Source organism: Coregonus lavaretus (genome assembly GCF_964263955.1).
Source record: "Coregonus lavaretus genome assembly, chromosome: 39".
NCBI classification, from domain to species: domain Eukaryota; kingdom Metazoa; phylum Chordata; class Actinopteri; order Salmoniformes; family Salmonidae; genus Coregonus; species Coregonus lavaretus.
In genome coordinates this window covers 9,686,052-9,696,156 of record NC_140026.1, presented here as the reverse complement: position 1 = coordinate 9,696,156, position 10,105 = coordinate 9,686,052, and the positions used below count along the sequence as shown (strand labels likewise).

General features: G+C 48.4%; 2 protein-coding genes across 2 annotated transcripts; both read right to left on the bottom strand.

Annotated features, from left to right (window-relative positions):
- Positions 1 to 316: 316 nt before the first annotated feature.
- Positions 317 to 9,654, bottom strand: b3gat3 (beta-1,3-glucuronyltransferase 3 (glucuronosyltransferase I)). The gene is made up of 7 exons (XM_084156158.1): positions 9,469 to 9,654; positions 8,998 to 9,104; positions 8,207 to 8,387; positions 7,911 to 8,094; positions 7,365 to 7,526; positions 4,812 to 5,102; positions 317 to 3,020 (listed from the first exon to the last, which is right to left on the bottom strand). The coding sequence occupies exons 2-7, from the start codon at positions 9,089 to 9,091 to the stop codon at positions 2,922 to 2,924; spliced, it is 1,011 nt and encodes a 336-aa protein (XP_084012284.1). The 5' UTR covers positions 9,092 to 9,104; positions 9,469 to 9,654; the 3' UTR covers positions 317 to 2,921.
- LOC311112617 (uncharacterized protein) lies at positions 5,419 to 6,605 on the bottom strand (the record flags this gene model as incomplete). Its single annotated transcript, XM_084155766.1, has 3 exons — positions 5,419 to 5,723; positions 5,763 to 6,488; positions 6,599 to 6,605. The coding sequence occupies 3 exons, from the start codon at positions 6,603 to 6,605 to the stop codon at positions 5,419 to 5,421; spliced, it is 1,038 nt and encodes a 345-aa protein (XP_084011892.1).
- Positions 9,655 to 10,105: the final 451 nt, after the last annotated feature.

Here is a 10,105-nt window from a genome sequence, read left to right as displayed (position 1 = left end):
GAGTGACACACAGACTGAGGAAAGACTGAGGAAAGTTGCCCTCCAGCAGACAGTTCATCATAGTGACAGTTCATCACAGTGACAGCTCATAAATGACAGCGCATCATCACAGTGACAGCCCGTCATAAGTTGTCACTACTTAAAAGTCTTCATTCTCTATAATGGGAGTCACACAGAGAACAGGTGGGTTTGTGGTCTGTCACAGTCGCTGACACTAGCCTAATAAAAAGCCTCCGTTCAGTGAAACTGGCCAAAGCCAGACACACATGGTCACTGACTGAACTTCCTCTGAAGAAGACAAAACAGCAAGAAGAACTTCACAAAACAACAACATGTTTATTTTCATGATTAAATAATGATTTACTTATTTTTCAAGGCAGGGACAGTTAAGACAATGGCCACATAATACTGAGTGTGCGGTGCGTCCCAAATGACACCCTATTCTCTAGGAGAGCCCTATGGGGCCCTGGTCAAAAGTAGTGCACTGTATAGGGAATAGGGTGTCATTTGGGACGCACCTAATAACGCTCTTACAGACAGATTCAACAGGCAGCACAATACACTCAACCACTTAGTATCATTATCTACTGCCAAGTACTCTACTAACAAACACACACACACACACACACACACACACGGTGGCTAAATTCCAGGTTTCCAGAAAACCTGGTTGGAGGAATCCAGATTCCATGCTTGTTCCCGCCTCATTCTCGGGAATCTTCCAACTGGGACTTCTGGAAAAACCTGGGAAATTTTGGGAACGTTCCCAGAATTCTGCAACCCCTAGTACTAACACACACACACACACACACACCAACAAACACATTCACGACAACATTTAAATAGGTTGACTTGTCTTAAAAACAGTCTTCAGATAATATCTTACATTATGTACATTGAGACTGCATCCCAAATGACACCCTTTTCCCTAAACATATATAGGGGCAGGGTGCCATTTGGGACATCTGGTTGGTCCCATATACAGCATCAGCATAGTACAGATAGCTTGACCAGGGTTTCCCAACAAGGTTTTTGCCCTAGCACCTACACAGCTGATTCAAATAACCAAAGCTTAATGATGAGTTGGTTATTTAACTCAGCTGTAGTGCTAGGGCTAAAAACAAAACAAAAGGGGGAGGGGGGGGGTTGGGAAACCCTGAGCTAGAGAGACCGATTACGTTAACCCTTACAGCTAGAGAGACCCATTACGTTAACCCTTACAGCTAGAGAGACCCATTACGTTAACCCTTACAGCTAGAGACCCATTACGTTAACCCTTACAGCTAGAGACCCATTACGTTAACCCTTACAGCTAGAGACCCATTACGTTAACCCTTACAGCTAGAGAGACCCATTACGTTAACCCTTACAGCTAGAGAGACCCATTACGTTAACCCTTACAGCTAGAGAGACCCATTACGTTAACCCTTACAGCTAGAGAGACCCATTACGTTAACCCTTACAGCTAGAGAGACCCATTACGTTAACCCTTACAGCTAGAGAGACCCATTACGTTAACCCTTACAGCTAGAGAGACCCATTACGTTAACCCTTACAGCTAGAGAGACCCATTACGTTAACCCTTTCAGCTAGAGAGACCCATTACGTTAACCCTTACAGCTAGAGAGACCCATTACGTTAACCCTTACAGCTAGAGAGACCCATTACGTTAACCCTTACAGCTAGAGAGACCCCATAGGGCTCTGGTCAAAAGTAATGCATTATATAGGGAACCTTTTGGGACGCATGGAAAGTTTAACAGTGGATGTAGTGTGTGTAGTTGAAGGTGTGTGTGTGTGTAGTTGAAGGTGTGTGTGTGTGTGTGTGTGTAGTTGACAGTGTATGTGTAGTTGAAGGTGTGTGTGTGTGTGTGTGTAGTTGTAGGTGTGCGTGTGTGTAGTTGAAGGTGTGTGTGTGTAGTTGAAGGTGTATGTGTGTGTGTAGTTGAAAGTGTGTGTGTGTGTGTAGTTGAAGGTGTGTGTGTGTAGTTGAAGGTGTGTGTGTGTAGTTGAAAGTGTATGTGTGTGTGTGTAGTTAAAGGTGTGTGTGTGTGTAGTTGAAGGTGTGTGTGTGTAGTTGAAGGTGTGTGTGTGTGTAGTTGAAGGTGTGTGTGTGTGTGTGTGTAGTTGAAGGTGTGTGTGTGTGTGTAGTTGAAGGTGTGTGTGTGTGTGTAGTTGAAAGTGTGTGTGTGTGTGTAGTTGAAGGTGTGTGTGTGTGTGTAGTTGAAGGTGTGTGTGTGTGTGTAGTTGAAGGTGTGTGTGTGTGTGTAGTTGAAGGTGTGTGTGTGTAGTTGAAGGTGTGTGTGTGTAGTTGAAAGTGTATGTGTGTGTGTAGTTGAAGGTGTGTGTGTGTAGTTGAAAGTGTATGTGTGTGTGTAGTTGAAGGTGTGTGTGTGTAGTTGAAGGTGTGTGTGTGTGTAGTTGAAGGTGTGTGTGTGTGTAGTTGAAGGTGTGTGTGTGTATAGTTGAAGGTGTGTGTGTGTGTGTAGTTGAAGGTGTGTGTGTGTGTGTAGTTGAAGGTGTGTGTGTGTAGTTGAAGGTGTGTGTGTGTAGTTGAAGGTGTGTGTGTGTAGTTGAAAGTGTGTGTGTGTGTGTAGTTGAAGGTGTGTGTGTAGTTGAAGGTGTGTGTGTGTGTGTGTGTGTGTAGTTGAAGGTGTGTGTGTGTGTGTGTGTGTGTAGTTGAAGGTGTGTGTGTGTGTGTAGTTGAAGGTGTGTGTGTGTGTGTAGTTGAAGGTGTGTGTGTAGTTGAAGGTGTATGTGTGTGTGTAGTTGAATGTGTGCGTGTGTGTAGTTGAAGGTGTGTGTGTGTGTGTAGTTGAAAGTGTGTGTGTGTGTGTGTGTGTGTGTAGTTGAAGGTGTGTGTGCGTGTGTGTAGTTGAAGGTGTGTGTGTGTGTAGTTGTAGGTGTTTCTGTGTCCGGTCCTCAGACCTCTACAGCAGTATCAGAACCCAGGCCTTGTTTCTGCAGCGCCTCCTCTCGCTTCATCTTGGGCTTCTCTGTCCGTGTGTGCCACACCAACACCTGTCAATCACACACACATTAATACACTACCGACATCACACACACATTAATACACTACCGACATCACACACACACACATTAATACACTACCGACATCACACACACACACACACATTAATACACTACCGACATCACACACACATTAATACACTACCGACATCACACACACATTAACACACTACCGACATCACACACACACACATTAATACACTACCGGCATCACACACACATTAATACACTACCGACATCACACACACATTAATACACTACCGACATCACACACACATTAATACACTACCGACATCACACACACATTAATACACTACCGACATCACACACACATTAATACACTACCGGCATCACACACACATTAATACACTACCGACATCACACACACATTAATACACTACCGACATCACACACACACACATTAATACACTACCGACATCACACACACATTAATACACTACCGACATCACACACACATTAATACACTACCGACATCACACACACATTAATACACTACCGGCATCACACACACACATTAATACACTACCGACATCACACACACATTAATACACTACCGACATCACACACACATTAATACACTACCGACATCACACACACACACCCACCCCCCCCTTACCCAGCCACTACCTCCCCCTCTAACCCAGCCACCCCCCCCTTACCCAGCCACTACCTCCCCCTCTAACCCAGCCACTACCTCCCCCTCTAACCCAGCCACCCCCCCCTTACCCAGCCACTACCTCCCCCTCTAACCCAGCCACCCCCCCCCTTACCCAGCCACTACCTCCCCCCCTTACCCAGCCACTACCTCCCCCTCTAACCCAGCCACCCCCCCCCCTTACCCAGCCACTACCTCCCCCTCTAACCCAGCCACCCCCCCCTTACCCAGCCACTACCTCCCCCTCCAACCCAGCCACCCCCCCCTTACCCAGCCACTACCTCCCCCTCTAACCCAGCCACCCCCCCCTTACCCAGCCACTACCTCCCCCTCTAACCCAGCCACCCCCCCCTTACCCAGCCACTACCTCCCCCTCTAACCCAGCCACCCCCCCCCTTACCCAGCCACTACCTCCCCCTCTAACCCAGCCACCCCCCCCTTACCCAGCCACTACCTCCCCCTCTAACCCAGCCACCCCCCCCTTACCCAGCCACTACCTCCCCCTCTAACCCAGCCACCCCCCCCTTACCCAGCCACTACCTCCCCCTCTAACCCAGCCACCCCCCCCTTACCCAGCCACTACCTCCCCTTACCCAGCCACTACCTCCCCTTACCCAGCCACTACCTCCCCCCTTACCCAGCCACTACCTCCCCCCTTACCCAGCCACCCCCCCCTTACCCAGCCACTACCTCCCCTTACCCAGCCACTACCTCCCCCCTTACCCAGCCACTACTCCCCCCTTACCCAGCCACTACTCCCCCCTTACCCAGCCACTACTCCCCCCTTACCCAGCCACTACCCCCCTTACCCATCCCCCCCTGCCTTACCCAGCCACTACCTCCCCCCTTACCCAGCCACTACCTCCCCCCTTACCCATCCCCCCCACCCCTTTACCCAGCCACCACCCCAACTTACCCAGCTACTCCTCCCACTTACCCAGCCACCCCCCTGCCTTACCCAGCCACTACCCACCCTTACCCAGCCACCACCCCAACTTACCCAGCTACTCCTCCCACTTACCCAGCCACCCCCCTCCCTTACCCAGTCGCCTCCCCCCCATCCCCCCCCTTACCCAGCTACTCCTCCCCCCGCCCCACACACACACCTTAGTACAATTCTCTGCCTTAGGTTCTAGTTCTTCCATGGTAACCAATCCCTGCAGGAAGCTGCTTTCCAGGAACCCCATCGGTGCGTCGCCGTCGAAACACGCGTCCTGATTGGCGATCACCAGCTTGAGCGACACGGCGAAGCCAGCCATGTCCAATGGGAAGGGGCGGCTGGGGCGCCAGCCAGTGTGGAAGCGTACGACTTTCCCCCCCTCGACCACGGGTCTCTCATATCTCATCCCTCCCACCAGGCCGACTGGCCACACAGAGACACGCTGGGTATCACGCATCTAGAGGGAGAGAGATGTTAGAGACACGCTGGGTACCACACATCTAGAGGGAGAGAGATGTTACAGAGACACGCTGGGTACCACACATCTAGAGGGAGATGTTACAGAGACACGCTGGGTACCACACATCTAGAGGGATGTTACAGAGACACGCTGGGTACCACACATCTAGAGAGATGTTACAGAGACACGCTGGGTACCACACATCTAGAGAGATGTTACAGAGACACGCTGGGTACCACACATCTAGAGAGATGTTACAGAGACACGCTGGGTACCACACATCTAGAGAGATGTTACAGAGACACGCTGGGTATCACGCATCTAGAGGGAGAGAGATGTTACAGAGACACGCTGGGTACCACACATCGAGAGGGAGAGAGATGTTACAGAGACACGCTGGGTACCACACATCGAGAGGGAGAGAGATGTTACAGAGACACGCTGGGTACCACACATCTAGAGAGATGTTACAGAGAGACGCTGGGTACCACACATCTAGAGAGATGTTACAGAGAGACGCTGGGTACCACACATCTAGAGAGATGTTACAGAGAGACGCTGGGTACCACACATCTAGAGGGAGAGAGATGTTACAGAGACACGCTGGGTACCACACATCTAGAGAGATGTTACAGAGACACGCTGGGTACCACACACCTAGAGGGAGAGAGATGTTACAGAGACACGTTGGGTACCACACATCTAGAGAGATGTTACAGAGACACGCTGGGTACCACACATCTAGAGGGAGAGAGATGTTACAGAGACACGCTGGGTACCACACATCTAGAGAGATGTTCCAGAGAGACGCTGGGTACCACACATCTAGAGAGATGTTACAGAGAGACGCTGGGTACCACACATCTAGAGAGATGTTACAGAGACACGCTGGGTACCACACATCTAGAGAGATGTTACAGAGACACGCTGGGTACCACACATCTAGAGGGAGAGAGATGTTACAGAGACACGCTGGGTACCACACATCTAGAGAGATGTTCCAGAGAGACGCTGGGTACCACACATCTAGAGAGATGTTACAGAGAGACGCTGGGTACCACACATCTAGAGAGATGTTACAGAGAGACGCTGGGTACCACACATCTAGAGGGAGAGAGATGTTACAGAGACACGCTGGGTACCACACATCTAGAGAGATGTTCCAGAGAGACGCTGGGTACCACACATCTAGAGAGATGTTACAGAGAGACGCTGGGTACCACACATCTAGAGAGATGTTACAGAGACACGCTGGGTACCACACATCTAGAGAGATGTTACAGAGACACGCTGGGTACCACACATCTAGAGAGATGTTACAGAGACACGCTGGGTACCACACATCTAGAGAGATGTTAGAGAGAGACGCTGGGTACCACACATCTAGAGAGATGTTACAGAGACACGCTGGGTACCACACATCTAGAGAGATGTTAGAGAGAGACGCTGGGTACCACACATCTAGAGAGATGTTAGAGAGAGATGCTGGGTACCACACATCTAGAGAGATATTACAGAGAGACGCTGGGTACCACACATCTAGAGAGATGTTACAGAGACACGCTGGGTACCACACATCTAGAGAGATGTTACAGAGACACGCTGGGTACCACACATCTAGAGAGAGATATTACAGAGAGACGCTGGGTACCACACATCTAGAGAGATGTTACAGAGAGACGCTGGGTACCACACATCGAGAGAGATGTTACAGAGACACGATGGGTACCACACATCTAGAGAGATGTTAGAGAGAGACGCTGGGTACCACACATCTAGAGAGATGTTACAGAGACACGCTGGGTACCACACATCTAGAGAGAGATGTTAGACACGCTGGGTACCATACATCTAGAGAGAGATGTTACAGAGAGACGCTGGGTACCACACATCTAGAGAGAGATGTTAGACACGCTGGGTACCACACATCTAGAGGGGGAGGGGTGGAAAGGGAGGGGAAGAAGAAGAGATGTTACAGTCAAGTTTTAAACTAGTCAACAAGAATGCAAGTTAGATATAGCTCTTAAATGTTGTGGTTCACTTTGGAAGCTAAACTTCAATATGTCTTGTTGGTTGTCAAATCAATTTAACCATACCAATTTCAAGTCTATTTCTTGAAAAGAGGAAGTTATTTCAGAATATTTAGGACAGTTAGCTGGCTATCTCATTGATCCCTCTTCCTGGCACCGCCCCCAGGGGGACAACAATGAAAAGGGTGAAGAGATAGAAGACGCCAGATCCCGTGTCGCCATCTCCTACCTCCTCAAAGAGCTGCAGGCTGTAGGTGTTGTCGTCGTCAGCGAAGTAGACCACGCCCAGCTGTGTGTCTGCTCCAGGCTGCCCCCTCCTGTCCTCTCTCAGCCACCGTAGCCCCTCGTTCCTCTGCTCCGCCCCGCGGGGCTTCAACCAGCTAGGGTCACCCTGGGGGGAATAACCAATCAATAAATCAAACGATAAATCCAATCAATGAATAAATATGGTCATTTAATGAATCCTTCGTTTAATTTAAAATGTAGACTCTGTAGGAGTCTGTAAGTGAGTAAATAAGGTTGTGCATCAGATTTCTTTATATAATAATAATATCATAATATGCCATTTAGCAGACGCTTTTATCCAAAGCGACTTACAGTCATGTGCGCATACATGTTTACGTATGGGTGGTCCCAGGGATGGAACCCACTACCCTGGCGTTACAAGCGCCGTGCTCTACCAATTGAGCTACAGAGGTTAGCTATCTAGGCATTGTGAGATCTGGCAGACGACTGCAAAATAGTGGGCCTGGTCAGCAACCAAATCTGAACCCACCTCCTGTAGTTTGCGGTCACGTGGCGTGGGGGTGTGGAGGTGTGTGTAGGCCAGGCCGCTGGAGGCCAGGAACCCAGAGACCAGAGGGGTTTTATGGGGAGAGTCTTCCACCAAGATCCAGTGGATCTGAGGGACATGGAGAAATGTCTGGGCTAGCCGGGTTAACTCTGCTTTCTGGACAAACCTAGAGAAGGGGATGGAGAGAATGTTAGAGATGGAGGGAGGAAGGGAAAGAGAGTGAAGAGACAACAGGCGGTAGAGAAAGTGTGTGTCTCTCTCTCTGTCCATCTTCCTACCTGGTGTAGGTTGGTGTGATGACGTAGATGGTGGGTTGGGACGGTTTAACTGCTAGTTTCTGGGGTGGTTTGGTGGCCTCAGCCTTCCTCATCTGTTCCTGCAGCCGATGCAGTTCCCCCCGCAGACGAGAGATAGTACGGTCCTTGGGCATGTCATGCTCTGCACAGTCACAGCGCTGGCCTGGGGACAGAGACAGGTTATACAGTCAGTTAAGGTGTCAATTGAAATGCAGCTCAATTCCTGTCTCCTATTCAGTGCACTACTTTTGACCAGGGACTATATCTCATGGAAGTAAAGGCTAGTTAGGACCAAAGCCATATATTTATATTTCTTATTTAAAGGTATGGCTCTGGTTAGGCCTGTGTTCACCAAACAGCGATCTGTGATGCTTTCCTGCGAGACTACTGATCTATGAGCACGTCATAGGACTGTCAGTGATTACAAAGGAAAGGAGACACCTAGAGGATACACAGAGGATACAAGGGAAAGAGAAGACAAGGAAAGGAGACGAGGAAAGAGAAGACGAGGAAAGAGAAGACAAGGAAAGGAGAGATATACATTTTCTTTCCTCTTTTTTTTAACATTTTTTTTTATTTTTTAAATATATTCCCCTTTATTACTTTCCAACCCCACCACCCTTTCCCTACTTGGAGTAAACAACAATGCTTAGGCCTCTACTTCCAGCTTATACTTACTATCTACATTTTATGGACACAGTCAATTTTACAATAATTATATTTTGTTCGTTTTTTCTCCTGAACTTCTTCTACTCTCATATATACAGTCTTACCCAGCTGCATGAGAGCGTAGATGAGGCCCATAAGTGAGACCATGAAGTACAGGACAAACACAGTCTTCAGTTTTAACTTCATCCTCGTAGCCATGGCAACCCGCCGGCTACACACACACACACACACACACACAAACATTGGACAGAAAACCACTTGGTCAGAAGAAACACACAAGCCTACCACTAGACACGCAAACCAATTACTTGTCTGTTTCTGCTTAGCCAAGTAAACTGCTTTGTTTTTTGTCATGAGTATGCTGGCCACTCATGAGACGGCGAAAGAAGGGAAAGGTAGCTATGTCTCGCTGTGTTATTAGTTAGCTAACGTTACATTCTCGGTTAGCTAGTTACTAGCTATGTAGTCTTGTTTGCTGGCAAGCCAGGGAGATATTGCTAGCTAGCTACCTAGCCCGGTGTTAGCCAGGTTTAGTGCTAGTTAGACATTGTCGTTAGCCATCTATGGGCACTTACCAGGAATAACGTAGTTAATAGTATTAGGTCTTGTAACGCACCAATGTCCACATTTCTTCATTTAAGACATTTTGGGGAAGGCATTCGTTATAAATGCACCCAATTAGATGGGCGATAATTCATTCAGTTAGTGAGCTACGTATGACATATTTGATGGATACCAACAACTTCCGGCTTGAAGGTACGGCACACAAAAAATCCCCCGGAATAAAGTTGGCATGAAGAAAGTTTCCGGCTCCACTACATTTCACAGAACGCGGCAAGAAATTCAAATGAAAAGTTATAAATACGTCTCAAATGTCCCCTCCTGTGCACACCCTGAGTGGAGCATCGGCAGCCACTCCGGTCCCAGCTCGAAAACTCAAGGCTGCATTTTGCCTTCTCCTACAGTTCTCAGCGATGAGCTCCGCCCACCACTGCCTCATGAGAACTACAATCACCAATCATGACGCTGTGTTTGAACCTTTCCCAACATATGCCCTTATCTTTCATCAGAGAGAACGAATCCTTAAAATAAAAAATATACAATTACTGTAGCAGTTTTGCACAGATCCATACAGTTATGGATCCCTCCATCCGACTAAACTACACTTCCACTACACTTACTGAGTTATGCTTACACATAGGGGTTCAGACC

Bases quoted from the DNA above. Each gene is read 5' to 3' on its own strand.
- b3gat3 (XM_084156158.1), bottom strand. From the start codon at position 9,091: ATGGCTACGAGGATGAAGTTAAAACTGAAGACTGTGTTTGTCCTGTAC. The intron at 8,388-8,997 runs GTAAGACTGTAT...CTCTGTCCCCAG, and splicing joins CTACGCTCTCATGCAGCTGG to GCCAGCGCTGTGACTGTGCA. The intron at 8,095-8,206 runs GTAGGAAGATGG...CCCCTTCTCTAG, and splicing joins ATCACACCAACCTACACCAG to GTTTGTCCAGAAAGCAGAGT.